Genomic DNA, 21,742 nt, shown 5'->3' with positions numbered 1-21,742 from the left:
GTTAGAGCTTACAATCTAGAAGGGAGGGTCAAGTGGAGACAAAAGGTAATAACTGTGGGGGATGAGCTGATGGAAAAAAAAAAAAAATGAAAGTACAGTTGTTAGGTGTGGGTAGGATAGGCTTCTCTGAAGAGAAGGGTTTTCAGGGATCTTCTGAAAGCTAATAAAGTAGGAGATAAGCGGACAGATTGGGGTAAGGAGTTCCATAGGATTGGAGAGGCTTTGGAAAAGGCCTGGAGGCGAGCATGAGAGGAGGTGACAAGGGAGCTAGAGAGCAGGAGGTCTTGAGAGGAACGAAGAGAGCGAGTAGGTTGGTATTTAGAGACCAAGCTAGTGATGTAGCTGGGGGCGAAATTGTGGATGGCTTTGTATGTAGTTGTTAGAATTTTGAATTTAATTCTTTGGCCGAGCGGAAGCCAGTGGATGGATTGACAGAGAGGAGTGGCAGACACAGAGCGATTGGTAAGGTGGATGAGTCTGGCAGCGGCATTCATAATGGATTGAAGAGGTGATAGACTATGTAGAGGTAAGCCAATGAGAAGGGAGTTGCAGTAGTCAAGGCGAGAGATGACCAGCGAGTGAATTAAGAGCTTTGTTGTGTCATTGGTTAGAAAGGGGCGTATTTTGGAGATGTTGCGGAGGTTGAGGCAGCAGGATTTGGACAGTGATTGGATGTGTTGCTTGAAGGAGAGTTCAGAGTCCAGGACTACACCTAGAACCTCGGCATGTAGGGATGGGCTTATAGTTGTGCCATCGATTTTGACAGAGAGATCAGGGGAAGAGGCATAGGGGGGAGGAAAAATTAGAAGTTCGGTTTTGGCTAGATTGAGTTTAAGGAAGTGGTGAGACATCCAGACTGATATATCTGAGAGTAATTTACTGATACGTGAGGAGACAGAGGGAGTGAGCTGAGGGGTATCAGCTGTGTCCAATCATAGCCAGTCACGTGTAAATGTGGAAGTGCAGCAATAATCGTCTCTCACCGCCTCACACTGATGAGATTAGCGGCATCTCCTCGCAGGGGACACCCGGACAGGTAATCAGCGCACTGACCATCAGTGCCCTGATGATTACAGTAAAGCCCTCAGTGCCACCAAGCAGTGCTCATCAGTGACACCAATCAGTGCCCATTAGTGATGCCAGTCAATGCTGCCTTTCAGTGCCTATTACTGCCTGCTCATCATTGCTGCCCATCAGTGCCTCCATTCAGTGCCACCCATTAGTGCCACCCATCAGTGCTGCCTATCAGGGCTCATCAGTGCCCCATATCAGTGCCACCTATCAGTGCGGCATATTAGTGCCTCCTTATCAGTGCCACCTAATCAATTGCCTATAAGTGCCACCTCATCAGTGCCCATAAGGGCCAACTCATCAGTGCAGCCTTTCAGTGCCCATCAGCGCACATCAGTGAAGGAGAAAAATTACTTATTGACACAATTTTCTGATAGAAACTAAGAAAAACTTTTTTTTTTTTTTACATTTTCAAAATATTTTTAGTAAAAAATAAAAACCCAGCAGTGAATAAATACCACCAAAAGAAAAGAAAGCTCTATTTGTGCGAAGAAAATTATTTAAAATGAATTAGGGTACAAGTGTGACAGCGCTGAAAGCTGAAAAATGGCCTGGGCAGGAAGGGGGTGAAAATGCCCAGTATTGAAGTGGTTAAGCTTTAGTTAAATCTGTGCAGTGTGTTTTTATCTTCAAGCGCCCCCCCCCCCCCTCCCTTACCTGCACAGGCAGTTTTTGGTAAACACACTAGTTAAAGCTTGTAGGAGGAGTTTTCATTCTCCTCTGACTGTCCTATGAGGCTGCATGACCCCTGATCCTCTATCTGGACAGTGCTGATTGACCCTGTGCTGATCACATGCACAATTCTTCCAAAAAAAACCCTCTCCAGCAATACACACCAAACTGAGCATGTGCAGAGTGTCTCCTAGGGCTCTCAGCAGAGGAGATGGATTGGGGACAGTAAAAGAAGGGGAGGATCAGAGAAGACAGGATCAAACAGCCTTTTTACACAATGCAGAGGATTAACCCCACGTTGAGTATAACAAGGATGCTTTACTGCATATACAGACTGATTTTACTGTTGTGGGTTTAGGAACACTTTAAATTAGATGAAAAGGCAAACACAAGCAGTGGCCCCATTGAATATTTTACACTGCTTTGTTATTTCCTTGGTCTAAATATAGGTCCATAATTATCTTTACTTTAATGCTTTATGTGTGCTCAGGTGACAGCAAACACTCTGTTCTGTGTGCCTTCTTAAAGTGGTTGTAAACCCTAGGACAGTGATGGCGAACCTTGGCACCCCAGATGTTTTGGAACTACATTTCCCACAATGCTCAACTACACTGCAGAGTGCATGAGCATCATGGGAAATGTAGTTCCAAAACATCTGGGGTGCCAAGGTTCGCCATTACTGCCCTAGGACCAAAAAAAAAAAAAAAAAACCTGCATGACAAAGGCATAATGAGTTAGTATGCATAGCATACTAGCTCATTATGAATTACTTACCTGAGATCGAAGCCCCTGCAGCCACCCTCAAACACCGCTCTGGTGGCTGACACTCTCAGAGTTACTTCTGGGTATCCTGGGCTCTGGCGCTGTGATTGGCTGGAGCAGCGATGATGGTAGCCAGAGCCGCCGGTAACGGCACACCCACTGAAGCAACGGCACGCATGTGCCGATGATGTCGGCACATGCAAATACAGGGGATATCTCCTAAACCGTGCAGGTTTAGGAGATATCCAGGGTAGCTACAGGTAAGCCTAATTACAGGCTTACCTGTAGCAAAAAGTGTGTTGTAAGGGTTTAAAGGGGTTGTAAAGGTATTTTTTTTTTTTTTTTTTAAATAACAAACATGTTATACTTACCTTCACTGTGCAGCTCGTTCTGCACAGAGTGGCCCCGAACCTGGTCTTCTGGGGTCCCTCGGCGGCTGTTTCAGCTCCTCCTCGCAAGCATTTACCACCTTAATGCGAGCTCCCTCGCATGGTGGTGAGTGCTTGCGGGCGCGCTCCCGTGATACAGCCGGCGGCTATAGCCGCTCGCTGTATCACTCGGCCCCGCCCCCCGGCGCGCCGCGTCATCGGATGTGATTGACAGCAGCGCGAGCCAATGGCTGCGCTGCTTTCAATCCATCCACTGCAGCCAATCAGCGACCAGGCTGAGCTGCAATGAAGATGACGAGGACGAGCAGCGAAGATTCGAGGCGTCAGGTAAGTAAAACGGGGGGGCTGGGGGCGGCGGTACTGTCAAAAGTTTTTTCACCTTAATGCATAGAATGCATTAAGGTGAAAAAATTTTTACCTTTACAACCCCTTTAAGTAAAGTGTAAGTAAGTGGACTTTTGAAAGAGCTGATGTAAGGGCAGGGAAGAAAAGAAGGAGTAATAGGGGCTAGCCCAAAAGTATTTGTGTCAGAGGGAGCATCTGGCATGTCATGTGAGGATGGATGCAAAGAATGAAAAGGAGAAGCCGTGAGGCACTGATGGAGCTGGGGCATTCTCCATTTAAATAGTAGATAGATAGCATTGGTGGTCCAAAACCAGACCTCACTTGCTGAACTGGGAACAGGCAAGATCAAGTAATTGCAAAGTAATTCAAAGGACTTGAAACATCAGTATAATATGAATGTTTATTAATTGTTCTGAACTAAGCAAGTGGGAGTTCCACTTTAATTTGCAAATTTCATTAATCGTAAATTGTAAATTCATGCTATGGAGATTTCAAACAAGGTCAGTGTCATAGCAACAATGATCAGGCAAGGAGGGGACATTGTGGTCTTCTGGCCCTAAACTACAACAAGCCTGGTGATGCCCACACAGACGTATATTTAACCTGCCCACTTCCAGAGCTCCTCTGCCCTGCAGCTGTTAATTACTAACCACTACTTCACACATTTCCTAGCTGTGTCTGTGGTGCCATGTATACCGTTATTAGCCGTTATTACAGAATTAAGGTAAAGAGGTATTTGCATAGCAGTGACTCTATACATCTGCTCAGCCTAATGACACTCAAACAATACTTTTAACGTATAGATGAATTATATTTATAAGGAGAGTTCAGCAATATTACTGTTAAAATAACACTGATTCATCAAATGCAAACAATGTTTCGCTCTACTCAAGCTACTAGCAGATTTAGATATTTGAGCCCGGGTTCACACCTATGCGAATTAGATGCGGCTTACAACGCGTCCAATTCGCAGGACATTTTAAAGCGGGGTTCCACCCAAATTTTGAACAATATCTGTATGTATTCTCTTCCTTGCCTAGATGCTGTAAATCGCCGTAATTACCTTTTATTTTTCTATTCTTCTTTGCACTTCCTGGTTCTCCTCCCGTGGGAGTAGGCGTGTTTCTAGCCTCTCCCAGACTCCTGGGAGCTAGTTTCAGGCTTCCCAGGATGCCACTGAGCATGTGCAGGAACGAGCGGTGAATGCTGGGAGCACAGCATTCACCACATCCAGGAAATAAATGCTTGTGGGTTTCAAATGCCCACAATGAAGATGGAAACCGCCTGCAGTGAATAATATAAGTTATTCTTTCCGACGAAATCTGACACAGGCGGACATATTACACACAATATGTGAGTATGTAATGCTGAGAAGAAAAGTTTGTGAATGAACTCAAAAAAAAAAAAAAAAACGATAGATAGGTGGACCCCCGCTTTAAACTAGGTTGATTTGAATGAGGCTGGTTCACATATGTGCGTTGCATTCGCACTGCGCATTGCACAAAAAACATGTGCGTTTTTTGAGCATTGCGGTGCGAATTACAAGCCCATTATCTCCTATGGCAGTGGTTCTCAACTCCGGTCCTCAGGACCCACTAACAGGCCAGATTTTAAGTATTACCTTGGAGAGATGCAGACTAGAATACTGCAGTCACTGAGCAGCAAATTATATCACCTGTGATGTGTTTCAGTTTTCTTGCAAACCTGGCCTGTTAGTGGGTCCTGAGGACAGGAGTTGAGAACCACTGTCCTATGGGAACGCATCTGATTCGCAGATGCATTGCGTTCTGAACAAGGATTTTCTCCTTCTCCTCACTACACCTCCCCCCCCCTTCTTCCCCCTCTCCCTGCTCACTGATCCGCAGCTAGAATGCAGAGAAGCCTTTGAACAACTGATTTTTATCTTCCCAGTGAAACCTGAGCTTCAATTCGCACCGCACATGTGTGAAACCAGGCTCATTGGAAATCCTGGTCTGCACGAGGTAATAGAATTTACTATACATAATACAGATAACAAAATGTACACATATTTTCAAGCCAAGTAAAAATAATACTACATATAACCAACCCTTTCTTGTATGCCCAACAAATCAATCTCTCGAGTTTATAAACTGCAAAGCTTTGGACAATGAAGGTTCTTGTTGCATATGAAATGTCAGTTTTTCTACAGCTCTACAGCAGTGAATTATCTGGAACAAGCTGAGCGTCTTTGTATTTTTACTATCTAAAGAAAAAGAAAAAACTGCATTATTACTTAAAATCATATTGAATGTATATATCTGACTCTTTAACAGAAAGGTTTCAGAATTCAGCATAGAACATAAATTGGACCCAGGTGGCATGCAGGTAAAACTGGTTCCAGATGCTGGTGTGCTGCACATGCCCAAAAAAGGTAATCATTGTACACAGGGAGTGTGTAGCATGTCCAGTCCTTCTGCCCTGCTCCCCCCTTCCATTACACAGCTATTTGGCTCTGATTATTTATAGCCACACTGTTGTGTACACAGAGAAGGTCTGAGACCTGCTGCTGTCAAAAAAAAACAATCAACAAGCTGCTCAGACTATACAAAGATACAATGTAACATATTGTTACATTTGTATCTTTTCTGTTCATTCATCTGCAGATCAAAGGGATAAACTTCAATCTGCTGATGTCAGTTAAAGCAATTAAAGCGGAGTTCCACCCAAAAATGGAACTTACGCTTTTCGGAATCCCCCCCCCCCCGATGTCACATTTGGCACCTTTCAGGTGGGAGGGGGGAGCAGATGCCTGTCTAATCCAGGTATTTGCTCCCACTTCCGGGCATAGATAGCCGCAGAATCCGCGGATATCTACGTCATCTCCTCCGCCCCTCCCCCCCCCCGCTGTGTTCTGGGAGACACACAGGTCCCAGAAGACAGCGGGGGCCAGTGGGATCACGCAGCGCGACTCGCACATGCGCAGTAGGGAACCAGGCTGTTCACTTCCTGATTCCCTTACCGAAGATTCCACCCAAGAGCCGAGGGACAGATCGGGCACCCTGGACAGGTAAGTGTCCATATTTTAAAAGTCAGCAGCTACAGTATTTGTAATTTAAAATTGGTAGAACTTTGCTTTAAAAGGAAAAAAATATATTTTTTTTCTTCCAATAAAATGTTTCTCTGTTAACCCCTTATTAACCCTTAGTTTACTCTATTCAGCCCTAATTAACTCCTTATTTATTCTTATTATTGTTATTTTTCTGCTGGATTTTTTTGTTTGTTTCTATTTTACTAACCATTATTACTTAAACTTTTGATTTGTTTTGTTCACTAATATTTTTACACATTTAACATACATTTTCAAATTTTTTTTTTTTAAAAAAGCACTAAATTGAAAAAACAAAAACAAACACTTTTTTAAATTTGTAAATAGCTTTGTAATGCTTTGTACCAGAATCATGATTTTAGTGTTATTTTAAAAAGGACAAATTACAGAACAATATGTTCACTTTGTATCTGCAGTAACACTATTTATTTTTAAACTAATGCCACGTACAGACGATCGGACATTCCGACAACAAAATCCTGTATTTATTTCCGACGGATGTTGGCTCAAACTTGTCTTGCATACACACAGTCACACAAATGTTGTCGGAAATTCCGATCGCCAAGAATGCGGTGACGTACAACACGTACGACGAGCCGAGAAAAATAAAGTTCAATAGCCAGTGCGGCTCTTTTGCTTGATTCCGAGCATGCGTGGAATTTTGTGCGTCGGAATTGTGTACACATGATTGGAATTTACGACAACGGATTTTGTTGTCGGAAAATATAATATATATATATATATATATATATACACACATACACACACACACACACACACACACACACACACACAGTGGGGACGGAAAGTATTCAGACCCCCTTAAATTTTTTACTCTTTGTTATATTGCAGCCATTTGCTAAAATCATTTAAGTTCATTTTGTTCCTCATTAATGTACACACAGCACCCCATATTGACAGAAAAGCACAGAATTGTTGACATTTTTGCAGATTTATTAAAAAAGAAAAACTGAAATATGACATGGTCCTAAGTATTCAGACCCTTTGCTCAGTAATTAGTAGAAGCACCCTTTTGATCTAATACAGCCATGAGTCTTTTTGGGAAAGATGCAACAAGTTTTTCAAACCTGGATTTGGGGATCCTCTGCCATTTCTCCTTGCAGATCCTCTCCAGTTCTGTCAGGTTGGATGGTAAACATTGGTGGACAGCCATTTTTAGGTCTCTCCAGAGATGCTCAATTGGGTTTACGTCAGGGCTCTGGCTGGGCCATTCAAGAACAGTCACAGAGTTATTGTGAAGCCACTCCTTCCTTATTTTAGCTGTGTGCTTAGGGTCATTGTCTTGTTGGAAGGTAAACCTTCGGCCCAGTCTGAGGTCCTGAGCACTCTGTTGAAGGTTTTCATCCAGGATATCCCTGTACTTGGCCGCATTCATCTTTCTCTCAGTTGCAACCAGTCGCCCTGTCCCTGCAGCTGAAAAACACCCCCACAGCATGATGCTGCTACCACCATGCTTCACTGTTGGGACTGTATTGGACAGGTGATGAGCAGTGCCTGGTTTTCTCCACACATACCACTTAGAATTAAGGTCAAAAAGTTCTATCTTGGTCTCATCAGACCAGAGAATCTTATTTCTCACCATCTTGGAGTCCTTCAGGTGTTTTTTTTAGCAAACTCCATGCGGGCTTTCATGTGTCTTGCACTGAGGAGAGGCTTCCGTCGGGCCACTCTGCCATAAAGCCCCGACTGGTGGAGGACTGCAGTGATGGTTGACTTTCTACAACTTTCTCCCATCTCCCGACTGCATCTCTGGACCTCTCTCACCAAGACTCTTCTCCCCTGATAGCTCAGTTCGGCCGGACGGCCAGCTCTAGCAAGGGTTCTGGTCGTCCCAAATGTCTTCCATTTAAGTATTATGGAGGCCACTGTGCTCTTAGGAACCTTAAGTGCAGCAGACATTTTTTGTAACCTTGGCCAGATCTGTGCCTTGCCACAATTCTGTCTCTGAGCTCTTCAGGCAGTTCCTTTGACCTCATGATTCTCATTTGCTCTGACATGCACTGTGAGCTGTAAGGTCTTATATAGACAGATGTGTGGCTTTCCTAATCAAGTCCAATCAGTATAATAAAACACAGCTGGACTCAAATGAAGGTGTAGAACCATCTCAATGATGATCAGAAGAAATGGACAGCACCTGAGTTAAATATATAAGTGTCACAGCAAAGGGTCTGAATACTTAGGACCATGTGATATTTCAGTTTTTCTTTTTTAATAAATCTGCAAAAATGTCAACAATTCTGTGTTTTTTTGTCGATATGGGGTGCTGTGTGTACATTAACCACTTGACCACTGGGCACTTAAACCCCCTTCCTAACCAGACCAATTTTCAGCTTTCGGTGCTCTCACACTTTGAATGACAATTACTCAGTCATGCAACACTGTACCCATATGAAATGTTTGTCCTTTTTTTACACAAATAGAGCTTACTTTTGGTGGTATTTAATCACCGCTGGGTTTTAAATTTTTTGCGCTATAAATCAAAAAAGACTGAAAATTCGATTAAAAAAAAAAAAATTCTTTGTTTCTGTTAAAATTTATTGCAGAGTATTGGCAGAGTATTGGCGAGTATTGGCAGAGTATTGGCAGGGTATTGGCAGAGTATTGGCAGAGTATTGGCAGAGTATTGCAGTGTTGCAGAGTATTGGCGAGTATTGGCAGAGTATTGCAGTGTTTTGGCAGAGTATTGCACAATGTTGCAGAGTATTGCACAATGTTGCAGAGTATTGCACAGTGTTGCAGAGTATTGGTAGAGTATTGCACAGTGTTGCAGAGTATTGCACAGTGTTGCAGATTATTGGCAGTGAGCAGCACTGTGGGCACTACACATCCAACCCACAGCTCTGCTGCAATCTCTCCCTCTCTCCCCTCACACTGTACCCATCAGTACACAGTTTGTTTACAAGCGATCGCTCCGTCATTTGACGGAACGATCACGTGGTAAACGCCCGCGATCAGTGCCTATTTACCGTGATCCGTGAGGACCTGGCGGTCATGGATGTTCCCGGGTGCGCGCCCCAGGGGGCGCGCGGGAGCAACATTCTGGCATGATGTCCCACGGACGTGCTCCCAGAATAAGCCAACCGCGCTGTAGCCGTCTTTCGGCTATGGCCCCGCCGGCAAGTGGTTAATGAGAAAAAAAATTTACTTAAATGATTTTAGCAAATGGCTGCAATATAACAAAGAGTGAAAAATTTAAGGGGGTCTGAATACTTTCCGTCCCCACTGTGTGAGTGTGTGTGTTTTTCCAAAAAGCTCCTATGCAATTTCATATCTCCTGAAAAGAACAAACCATCATTCCTCCTTTTTTTCTTTAAATGCTGCACCTACTCTCATTTTACCTGCAGCTGTAAGGGGAGGGCTCTACACAAAAAATGATCGCCCTCGATTTCCCTCCGTTATGGCATTTGCAGGATAGGCTGGGTGGTAGAGCTGTGTCACCTAAGTGGTGCCCTCTGGGCTGTACAAATTGCGTGCATGCATGCTTTCTTCCTTCTCTTGCTGAGCTCAGCTGCTGCAGCTATAGAAAAGATGAGAGCACGCTATTTGAACAGCCTGCAGCAGACATTAGGAGGCACACAATTGTAGCATCCTGCAAACAGCAGGTTAGAGCGGGATCAGAGGGCCATCTTTTTTTGCAGAGAGGTGTCACCCCAACCACAGCTGCATGCGTAACAGGAGCAGGTGCAGCATTTGAAAAAGGAGAAGCGCTGGTATTTTCTGTTCAGGGGATATGGAATTGCATTGGGGGATTATTGGAAAACATTGCAAAGGTGAACTTACACTTTAAATTATGTAGCAAAAAGCTGAATTCCAGACATATTCTTTATAGCATACTTATATTGGTCCAGCTTAGAACCATGTAAGTATGCATATTTCATACCTGAGGGTCCGCTGTGAAAACTGACACTGACTGTAGTTATTGACACTATCCTTCGAGTCCTGCTCAGATTCTGTGCAAACAGCTTCCCCTCTGCACACTGACCAAAGAGAGTCACTTGCTCAGCACTCCTGCCGTTCACATAATCCCCGCTGAAGGGGATAGCCATGGTTCTAAAGAGGAACTGATTGACTCACTCTTCCTGAGCGTGACTCCTAAATTAAACCTGTCCTCAGAAAAACATGGAGGCTGTCAGTGCTAACTTCTCTTTCTACACTTTTGCCTGGATGTCATACTGAACCTTTTGTTTAGATACTTTCATTTGGACCAGAATAAGTATGCAGGGACTTTACTTCACCTTACCTGGTATGTATGCCTGTTTCAAGCCAGTGACTCAAACAAAATCTTGAAGTTAGCTAGTTAGAATAACAGCCAAGCAATTAGCATCTTCAGAAGGAGTTCAGCAACAGCAGCCACCAGGCTTCTCTTTGGAAAGGTTTACTTTAACCACTTAACCCCTGGAAGATTTGGCTGCTTAATGACCAGAGCACTTTTTGCGATACGGCAGTGCGTCGCTTTAACAGACAATTGTGCGGTCGTGCGACGTTGTACCCAAACAAAATTGACGTCTTTTTTTTCCCACAAATAGAGCTTTCTTTTGGTGGTATTTGATCATCTCTGCGATTTGTAGTTTTTGCGCTATAAACAAAAAAAAAGACCGACAATTTTGAAAAAAAAAACCCACAATATTTTGTACTTTTTGCTATAATACCCCCAATTTTTTTTCTCAGTTTAGGCCGATATGTATTACATACATATTTACATATTTTTGGTAATAAAAATTGCAATAAGCATATATTGATTGATTTGCGCAAAAGTTATAGCGTCTACAAAATAGGGGATAAATTTATGGCATTTTTATTATTATATTTTTCTTACTTGTAATGGCGGCAATCTACGATTTTTATTGTGACTGCGACATTATGGCGGCCACATGCAGACACACGTCCCTGTTCTGCCTCTCGTGCCCGTGATTGCTCATGGCTGGTGGTCATTGTGACAGCCAGTCACAAGCATCGGCTCCCCCGCAGTATAGCGGGCACACCTGCTATCCCGCTTAAAGGAGTCGACGTATAGCTATAACGACTCGCGGGATCGTGCCAACCTGCCGCAGTATAATGACGGCGGCTGGTCGACAAGTGGTTAAAGGCTAAGTTTGCCTTTTCCAGAAATTGCCAATGGAGTTATGGGCTCCCAGTAGATATTTAAAAACTGTGCAGCTATTAAAAAAGATGATAAATTTTACTGTCATACCTGTAATCAGTTTGCCCCCTGCAAACCTTCCCTTAATGTCCTACCTTGTTGCTAGGATGTGAAAAACATTGGATGCTCATCCCCAGCATTACGGGGCTGAAAAACAATGGTTTTCGCATCTTAGTAACATGGGGTTTTTCAGCCTGGCTTCCAGGGCCCACATGGCTTACAAGTATGACAATATAAGTAATGTACATTTAACAAAACTACACAGAATTTTAATATCTATTGGGACCCCTTAACTGCATAGGCTATTTTTTGGAAAAGGTTAACTTAGCCTCGGTTCACACCAGAGGCGGCACGACTTGCAGGTCGCCTCACCGAGGCGACCTGCACACGACTGCCCGGGCGACTTGCATAACGACTTCTGTATAGAAGTCTATGCAAGTCGCCCCAAGTCGCCCCCCCAGTCGTACAGGAACCTTTTTCTAAGTCGGAGCGACTTGCGTCGCTCCCCTTAGAACGGTTCCATTGTACTGAACGGGACGCTACTTGTCAGGCGACCTAGGTCGCCTGACAAGTCGTCCCAGTGTGAACCGAGGCTTAGCTTTAAAGGCCCAGTATAACTAACATTTTTGATCTGATAACAGTATGTGGATACTACTTGTAAAGTTAGTATTCAGCATATGAATGATGGAAGTGTTACAATTGTTACTTTTTATTCACATAATATAAACCTTATTTAAAAAAAAAAAAAAAAAAAAAACACTCAAGCATCCTTGGCAATATTACAGTTTGTAGCCAAGTCTGTAGCTGTCACTTTTGCTGGACAGCTCAGTCTGTCTGGATCATGGAAAAACATAAATAAATCATTTGAAATTCGTATAGTGTATAGTATAAATCACATGTATTAAACCAATACCATTATCAGAATACATTTTGTAGTCCATAAAGATAAAGCACTGTATGCCCTGCATGCTAATGAAAAATGTCATTTGTTACAGATGTGGACAAATTTGTTGGTGGCCCTACAGAAACAATGATTCATTTCTCCTGAAAAGCGATGAAATAAAAAGCAAGTGTCTCATGCATACCTGCATGCCTTTGGTATGTCATAGAGCAGGGGTCTTCAATCTTTTTAAACAAAGGAGTCAATTTAAAGTCCTTCTGACTTTAGGGGGCTGGACTGTGACTAGTGGGAGAAGAAAATACCCGGGTATCAGTTGGAGTAAACAATGCCATATCAATGCTATTAGTGGAAGCAATAGTGCCCAATCTCTGGTGCTAAAGGGAGGAATAGCGCCTCGTCATTGGTATCAGTTGAAGGAATAGCATCCTGTCATTGATGTCAGTGGAAGGAATAGTGCCTAATCATTGGTGACAGTGGGAGGTATATTACCCCGTCATTGGTGTCACTGACAAGAATAGTACCCATCATTGATGTCAGTGAAAGAAATAATGCCTCTTCATATCAGTGGGAGGAATAGTGCCCCATTGTTGGTGTCAGTGGGAGGAAGACCCTACCTTTATGGAAGAGTGGCAAGAAGAAAGCCATTGTTGAAAGAAAGCCATAAGAAGTTCCATTTGCAGTATGCGAGAAGCCATGTGGGGGACACAGCAAACACGTGGAAGAAGGTGCTCTGGTCAGAGGAGACTAAAATGTAACTTCTTAGCCTAAAAGCAAAATGCTATGTGTTGCAGAAAACTAACACTGCACATCATCCAGAACACACCATCCCCACTGTGAAACATGGTGGTGGCAGCATTATGTTGTGGGGATGATTTTCTTCAGCAGGGTCAGTGAAGCTGGTCAGAGTTGATGGGAAAATGGATGGAGCCAAATGCAGGGCAATCTTAGAAGAAAACCTGTTAGAGTCTGCAAAAGATTTGAGACTGGGGCGGAGGTTCACCTTCCAGCAGGACAACGATCCTAAACATACAGCCAGAGCTACAATGGAATGATTTAGATCAAAGAACATCAATGTGTTAGAATGGCTCAATCAAAGTCCAGACCTAAATCCAATTGAGAATCTGTGGCAAGACTTGAAAATTGCTGTTCACAGATGTTCTTCATCCAATCTGACAGAGCTTGAGCTATTTTGCAAAGAAGAATGGCCAAAAATGTCACTCTCTAGATGTACAAATCTAGTAGAGACATCCCCAAAAAGACTTGCAGCTGTAATTGCAGTGAAAGGTGGTTCTACAAAGTATTGACTCAGGGGGGCTGGATATAAACGCACGGCACACTTTTCACATATTTATTTGTAAAAAATGTTGAAAACCATTTATTTTTTTCCTTCCACTTTACAATTATGTGCTACTTTGTGTTGGTCTATCACATAAAATCCCAAAAATTTTTTAAAAGTTTTTGGTTGTAACATGACAAAATGTGGAAAATTTCAAGGGGTGTGAATACTTTTTCAAGGCACTGTATAAGACCATCTCCAAGCATTGTGACTACAGCTGAAAATATTAACAAGAAGTTTAAGGCCCTGATCACATCGTTCACAATAAGCGTTTCCGCTACGCGATTTTATTGATGCTTGAGCTCCTTTTGGGGCAACAAGCTTCATGTGATTTTCAAATGCAGTTTTTGCAGCGATTGCTGCGTGATGCTGGCGTGCGACAATTGTGGCGTTACGTTTGTGGTGCCATTAAATTTATACTAAAGCTTTGTTTTTTAAACAATAACCAACATGTTATACAGTGGTACCTTGGATTACGATCATAATTCATTCCAGAAGAATGCTTGTAATCTAAAGCACTCGTATATCAAAGCGAGTTTCCCCATAGGAGTCAATGGAAACTCAGATAATTCGTTCCACAGTGACTGCTATTGTATGCAATACCACATGTGGCCAGAGGTGGGAAGCGCCGGTGGGGAGCGCCGGAGACACTCGGAAACACTTGGAGCCGCCCGGATGCACTCGGAGACACTCGGGAACGGAGTGTTTCCGAGTGTCACCAGCGCCCCCACACCTCTGGGAAAAAATGCGGTACTGCACACCCCATTGGCTTGAATCCTTCTTGTCTTGCAAGAAACGCTCCTAAACCAAGTCAGGATTTAAAAAAAAATAATAGCTTATGTTACGAAAAGCTCATAAACCGCGTTACTCACAATCCGAGGTATTACTGTACTTACTTGCTCTCTGCAATGGTTTTGCACAGAGCGGCCCTGATCCTCTTCTTTTTGGGGTCCCCCCTGACTACACTATACATCACTTTATGAATGGCAGTGGACTCAAAGAAGAAATAGGAGGAAAAAAACTAAAATAAACAGCCTGGAATTTACTAAAATGAATATTGACAAAAAACAATACTTCCGGGAGAATGTTCTTTGGAATGATGAGACAAAACTGGAGCTTTTTCAAAGACTAACATCAACTCACAGATGAAAAATGAAGCTTTTAAAGGAAAGAACACTGAGCCCACTGTAATCCATGGAGGAGGCCGGGTATGTTTTGAGACTGCTTTGCTGTATCTGGCATGGGGTGCCTTGAATCTGTGCAGAGCACAATGAAATCTCAAGACTATTGTGAATTTCTAGAACGGAATGTACTGCAGTGTCAGAAAGCTGTCTCAATCGCAGGTCATGGGTCCTTCAATGGGATAATGATCCAAAACACGAAGCTCAAAGCATCCAAAAATAGCTAAGAACCATGAGCAAAATTTTGATAAGCCCCATGGCTAACTTTCTTTGAGCTGTTAGCAGTTTCAACTGCGACAATACATGTAACTGATCACACCATAAAGTATGTCTAAATCAAGAATGGGTAGCAAGAAAACTGTCAGCATAGTCAGTACACTACTAGGCTACAACAGTGCTTTGGCTAAAACATATCACAACAAAATGATTCATGCTTTTTGCATGCAGTTATAACCCTAATACAAGTTTCTTTAAAATCTAGCTTTTTCAACCTTTTTTTGTAGAACTACAAACCTTTGGGAACTGCATGTGAATAACACAGGAAAGTTGTGATTCACATGCAGTTCTGTGCAGGGCGATTGCAGTCCCAGCACTGCACCAAAAGCAGTGCATGCACTATTTTTGAAACGCACGGCAACTGCATTGCATGGTACTTTTACACTATGCGATCCGGTGCAAGCAAACACACTGCTCTTATGACCTTGTTAACTTTTACTGACTCCCCCCACAGCAGATCGCATGGGCGGTGCAAATGGAATGCAGTGCAAGAAGCCACACAAAAACGCAGGTCTACTGCACTGCATTCTAGTGTGAATAGACCCTAAAGAATTTAGCAGGTGAGAAACTCTGAGATTTATGACTGCATTAGACATAAAGGGTTCATTCCACTTTGTAAAATAAGTTCACACCAGTGCGATTTGACAGTTCCAAATCGCATGACAAGTCACACTGCATTGCCGGCAATGAAACCGTTCAAACTGCCGCAATGCTTCTGTACTACTTTTTTCTGATTTCATTGTGGCTTGCATTGACTTCTGTTACACTAAACTTCTAAAACAGATAAGCAAATGTTCCTTGTTACAGGGGATCTTGTGACTAGCAAGGATCCTGAGCTCTAACTTCAGCCCCTATATACCAAAAGCTTTTATGATTAAAGCGGAGCTCCATCCAAAAGGGGAAGCTCTGCTTGTTTGCACCCTCCCCCCCTCCACTGCCACATTTGGCACTTTTTCGGGGGGGATCGGGTACCTGTTTTTGACAGGTACCTGCTCCCACTTCTGGCTCAGACTGACATGCCCCCCTCCCCCATCTTTCCCCCGCAGTCAACTGAAGAAGCCTGGAGCTCCTCTAATGCCATGTACACACGAGCGGACGTTTCAACCGGACTGGTCCGACGGGACGAATCTGTCGGACAATCCGACCATGTGTGAGCTCCATCGGACCTTCAGCGGACTTTTTCAGTCAAAAATCAGACGGACTTTAGATTTGGAACATGTTTCAAATCTTTCCGATGGACTCGAGTCCGGATGAAAAATCCGTTTGTCTGTATGCTAGTCCGATGGATGAAAACTGACACTAGGGCAGCTATTGGCTACTGGCTAACAACTTCCTTATTTTAGTCCGGTCGTACGTCATCACGTACGAATCCGTCGGACTTTGGTGTGATCGTGTGTAGGCAAGTCCGTTCGTTCGAAAGTCCATCGGAAGTCCATCAAAAGTCCATTGAAAGTCCATCGGAAAAACCGTCTGACCTTTCATGCCGAAAAGTCCGCCCGTGTGTACACTGCATAAGTTTTCCTAATGTGGTCCCTGTTTTACCCCAGGCCTGATAACAGCCGTGTGGGCTACTATGACTATTGTTACACCACTGGCTAAGGACAAACCATTGGACTGTTCTGAAGTGACCTTCTATAAGCCCTGATCTGAATCCTAGCAAACAGCTATGGAAAGAGCTGCTGCTGTCAGTCACAGCCTGTGAGGAGAGAGCCCCCCCATAAAAAGCAGAAAGGGGGACCCCGGAATAAGTGGATCGGAACTGCTCTGTGCAAATCAGCAGGTAAGTAAGAAGTAAGAAATTCTGTTGAATAAGTTCAAGTCTGATTTTTGTTAAATATTGCAAAAATGGTGGATGCAAATGACTTTTGTCAGTTCCAGGTTATTTCAGAGAAAACGATGGGTTCTTATTTTTTCATGGAAGGGTACCAACAAAATAGTCCACATCTCTAGGTGCCAGTGGGTGATCAGTAATTCTCTACCTCATCTCCTTACCTGTGATACTAATGTAGATGTCACCCTCACCTGTGATACTAATGTAGATGTCACCTTACCTGTAATACTAATGTAGATGTCACCTCACCTGTAATACTAATGTAGATGTCACCTTACCTGTAATACTAATGTAGATGTCACCTCACCTGTAATACTAATGTAGATGTCACCTCACCTGTAATACTAATGTAGATGCCACCTCACCTGTGATACTAATGTAGATGTCACCTCACCTGTAATACTAATGTAGATATCACCTCACCTGTAGTACTAATGTAGATGTCACCTCACCTGTAATACTAATGTAGATGCCACCTCACCTGTGATACTAATGTAGATGTCACCCTCACCTGTAATACTAATGTAGATGTCACCTCACCTGTAATACTAATGTAGATATCACCTCACCTGTAGTACTAATGTAGATGTCACCTCACCTGTAATACTAATGTAGATATCACCTCACCTGTAATACTAATGTAGATATCACCTCACCTGTAATACTAATGTAGATGTCGCCTCACCTGTAATACTAATGTAGATGTCGCCTCACCTGTAATACTAATGTAGATGTCGCCTCACCTGTAATACTAATGTAGATGTCGCCTCACCTGTAATACTAATGTAGATGTCGCCTCACCTGTAATACTAATGTAGATGTCGCCTCACCTGTATTACTAATGTAGATGTCGCCTCACCTGTAATACTAATGTAGATGTCACCTCACCTGTAATACTAATGTAGATGTCGCCTCACCTGTAATACTAATGTAGATGTCGCCTCACCTGCAATACTAATGTAGATGTCGCCTCACCTGTAATACTAATGTAGATGTCACCTCACCTGTAATACTAATGTAGATGTCACCTCACCTGTAATACTAATGTAGATGTCACCTCACCTGTAATACTAATGTAGATGTCACCTCACCTGTAATACTAATGTAGATGTCACCCTCACCTGTAATACTAATGTAGATGTCACCCTCACCTGTAATACTAATGTAGATGTCACCTCACCTGTAATACTAATGTAGATGTCGCCTCACCTGTAATACTAATGTAAATATCGCCTCACCTGTAATACTAATGTAGAACAGAGAGAAGGTGACCAACTTGTTTAGGAGGAAAGCCGTGCCACGTCCAAAAATGTATAAACACAAAACAATGGGTTCCCCTAAGTGGACTTTCCCGGCACTTGCATAGATAAAGAAAAAGTATAAAGGTAGAAGACGTTATACATAGTAAAAAGACATATGATTTTATTCATGTTGAAAAATACAAATGTTAAAAAACAAGCAATAGATATCTAGAGTAACATAGTAGAGCTACATAGTGGACATGATGAACATCAAATAGTGAGTAATGGTGGAATGCTCTTCTCAAGCCCGACGCGTTTCGGGATATTTTTTTTTGTTTATAAAGTCCTTCTTCAGGGGCATAGTTGAGAGAGAAGGGTTCATCTGAACTGATGGGATGTAATTGTTTGCTTGTAGAAAGGAGATTTTTGTTAAAAGCAAGGAAAACCACAGAGAAAGGGCAGGATGTGGGAGTGAGCAGTAATAGTATAGCAAGTATAGAAGCTTATTCATAGGTAGTGGGGGCTGCAAATAGGTAGGTTGCAATCTCTATAGAGGAGTATGTCAGTGCTACACACGCCAGACGCTGGGTTGTGAGGCTGTCTACATGTTCACTTGTTCTCCCTAAAGAGACGCCTTCCTGTGACCTCAGCATACCGCTCTGGCCTGCGCATGCCCGGGTCGGGCGGGACGGGAGCACTGACATACTCCTCTATAGAGATTGCAACCTACCTATTTGCAGCCCCCACTACCTATGAATAAGCTTCTATACTTGCTATACTACTACTGCTCACTCCCACATCCTGCCCTTTCTCTGTGGTTTTCCTTGCTTTTAACAAAAATCTCCTTTCTACAAGCAAACAATTACATCCCATCAGTTCAGATGAACCCTTCTCTCTCAACTATGCCCCTGAAGAAGGACTTTATAAACAAAAAAAAATATCCCGAAACGCGTCGGGCTTGAGAAGAGCATTCCACCATTACTCACTATTTGATGTTCATCATGTCCACTATGTAGTTCTACTATGTTACTCTAGATATCTATTGCTTGTTTTTTAACATTTGTATTTTTCAACACGAATAAAATCATATGTCTTTTTACTATGTATAACGTCTTCTACCTTTATACTTTTTCTTTATCTATGCAAGTGCCGGGAAAGTCCACTTAGGGGAACCCATGGTAATACTAATGTAGATGTCGCCTCACCTGTAATACTAATGTAGATGTCGCCTCGCCTGTAATACTAATGTAGATGTCGCCTCACCTGTAATACTAATGTAGATGTCGCCTCACCTGTAATACTAATGTAGATGTCGCCTCACCTGTAATACTAATGTAGATGTCGCCTCACCTGTAATACTAATGTAGATGTCGCCTCACCTGTAATACTAATGTAGATGTCGCCTCACCTGTAATACTAATGTAGATGTCGCCTCACCTGTAATACTAATGTAGATGTCGCCTCACCTGTAATACTAATGTAGATGTCACCCTCACCTGTAATACTAATGTAGATGTCGCCTCACCTGTAATACTAATGTAGATATCGCCTCACCTGTAATACTAATGTAGATGTCACCTCACCTGTAATACTAATGTAGATGTCACCCTCACCTGTAATACTAATGTAGATGTCACCCTCACCTGTAATACTAATGTAGATGTCGCCTCACCTGTAATACTAATGTAGATGTCGCCTCACCTGTAATACTAATGTAGATGTCACCTCACCTGTAATACTAATGTAGATGTCACCTCACCTGTAATACTAATGTAGATGTCACCCTCACCTGTAATACTAATGTAGATGTCACCTCACCTGTAATACTAATGTAGATGTCACCTCACCTGTAATACTAATGTAGATGTCACCCTCACCTGTAATACTAATGTAGATGTCACCCTCACCTGTAATACTAATGTAGATGTCACCTCACCTGTAATACTAATGTAGATGTCACCCTCACCTGTAATACTAATGTAGATGTCACCCTCACCTGTAATACTAATGTAGATGTCACCCTCACCTGTAATACTAATGTAGATATCACCTCACCTGTAATACTAATGTAGATGTCACCTCACCTGTAATACTAATGTAGATATCACCTCACCTGTAATACTAATGTAGATGTCACCTCACCTGTAATACTAATGTAGATGTCACCCTCACCTGTAATACTAATGTAGATGTCACCTCACCTGTAATACTAATGTAGATGTCACCTCACCTGTAATACTAATGTAGATGTCACCCTCACCTGTAATACTAATGTAGATGTCACCTCACCTGTAATACTAATGTAGATGTCACCTCACCTGTAATACTAATGTAGATGTCACCCTCACCTGTAATACTAATGTAGATGTCACCCTCACCTGTAATACTAATGTAGATATCACCTCACCTGTAATACTAATGTAGATGTCACCTCACCTGTAATACTAATGTAGATATCACCTCACCTGTAATACTAATGTAGATGTCACCTCACCTGTAATACTAATGTAGATGTCACCCTCACCTGTAATACTAATGTAGATGTCACCTCACCTGTAATACTAATGTAGATGTCACCTCACCTGTAATACTAATGTAGATGTCGCCTCACCTGTAATACTAATGTAGATGTCACCTTACCTGTAATACTAATGTAGATGTCACCCTCACCTGTAATACTAATGTAGATGTCACCTCACCTGTAATACTAATGTAGATGTCACCTCACCTGTAATACTAATGTAGATGTCACCCTCACCTGTAATACTAATGTAGATGTCACCTCACCTGTAATACTAATGTAGATGTCACCCTCCAGCTCTTCCATGTCCTGGTCCTCTTGGCCCTCATACAGCACATTCCTCGCCTTCTTCCTCCAGCCCAGGTCCCTGTTCCTGCTCCCGGCTGTCCTCCTTTTCATGGTCCGGGTCAGAGGCTGCTCATGTCAGTGTGTGAGTAGAGGTGAGTGTGGAGCAGCACTGCTGTGCGGTAGGTGGCCCTTGTAGGACAGACTCCAGTAGAAGTATTATCATGCACGGTGGTGCAGTTGCTGGTGACAGAGCCGTTCCCTTCCAGCTGCTGTGTATTCTCTCCCCCTCCTCCCCCTGCTGTTGTTTTGCTGTGCTAGAAGACCTCCGGCCAGCATGCCGCTCTCTCACACGCCCCTCGCTGGCCCCGGACTGCTCTGCTCATCCATAGACCAGGGCCAGAGTGGGCGTGAGCGAGGAGAACCTAGGCTGCGGGGATTGGCGCAGGGTCGGTGACGTCACCACCAGCGTGTCACTTTGTTGTGCATGTCATGGCAATGTGATGTGTGTCTGCAGAGATGTAATGTGTATCTGCAGGATCACCATAGAACTCAGCGCAAACCATAGCCTAAAGGCTCATCTATCATGTCATCTTACAAAGCTGTATCACCAAACTACTTACATTGTCTAGGCCTTTTTCTTATTGTACAGGGATGCAAGAAATGTGAATACATGTAATGATAGCATTCAGTGTATTCATTT

General features: G+C 43.0%; 1 protein-coding gene across 4 annotated transcripts in view; it reads right to left on the bottom strand.

The window, feature by feature from the left end:
* Positions 1-21,470, bottom strand: part of CDC14B (cell division cycle 14B) — a 180,899-nt gene extending 159,429 nt beyond the window's left edge. For all 4 annotated transcript variants that reach the window (XM_073633036.1, XM_073633008.1, XM_073633017.1 and 1 more), the window contains exon 1: positions 21,021-21,470. In XM_073633036.1, the coding sequence (XP_073489137.1) occupies positions 21,021-21,153 (133 nt within the window). In that variant the 5' untranslated portion in view covers positions 21,154-21,470. The remainder of the gene's footprint in view (positions 1-21,020) is intronic.
* Between the last annotated feature and the right edge of the window lie 272 nt (positions 21,471-21,742).

Source organism: Aquarana catesbeiana, linkage group LG01 (genome assembly GCF_042186555.1).
Source record: "Aquarana catesbeiana isolate 2022-GZ linkage group LG01, ASM4218655v1, whole genome shotgun sequence".
Classification (NCBI taxonomy): Eukaryota; Metazoa; Chordata; class Amphibia; order Anura; family Ranidae; genus Aquarana; species Aquarana catesbeiana.
The sequence above is the reverse complement of the archived record's forward strand: the minus strand, read 5'-3'. Positions and strand labels throughout refer to the sequence as shown.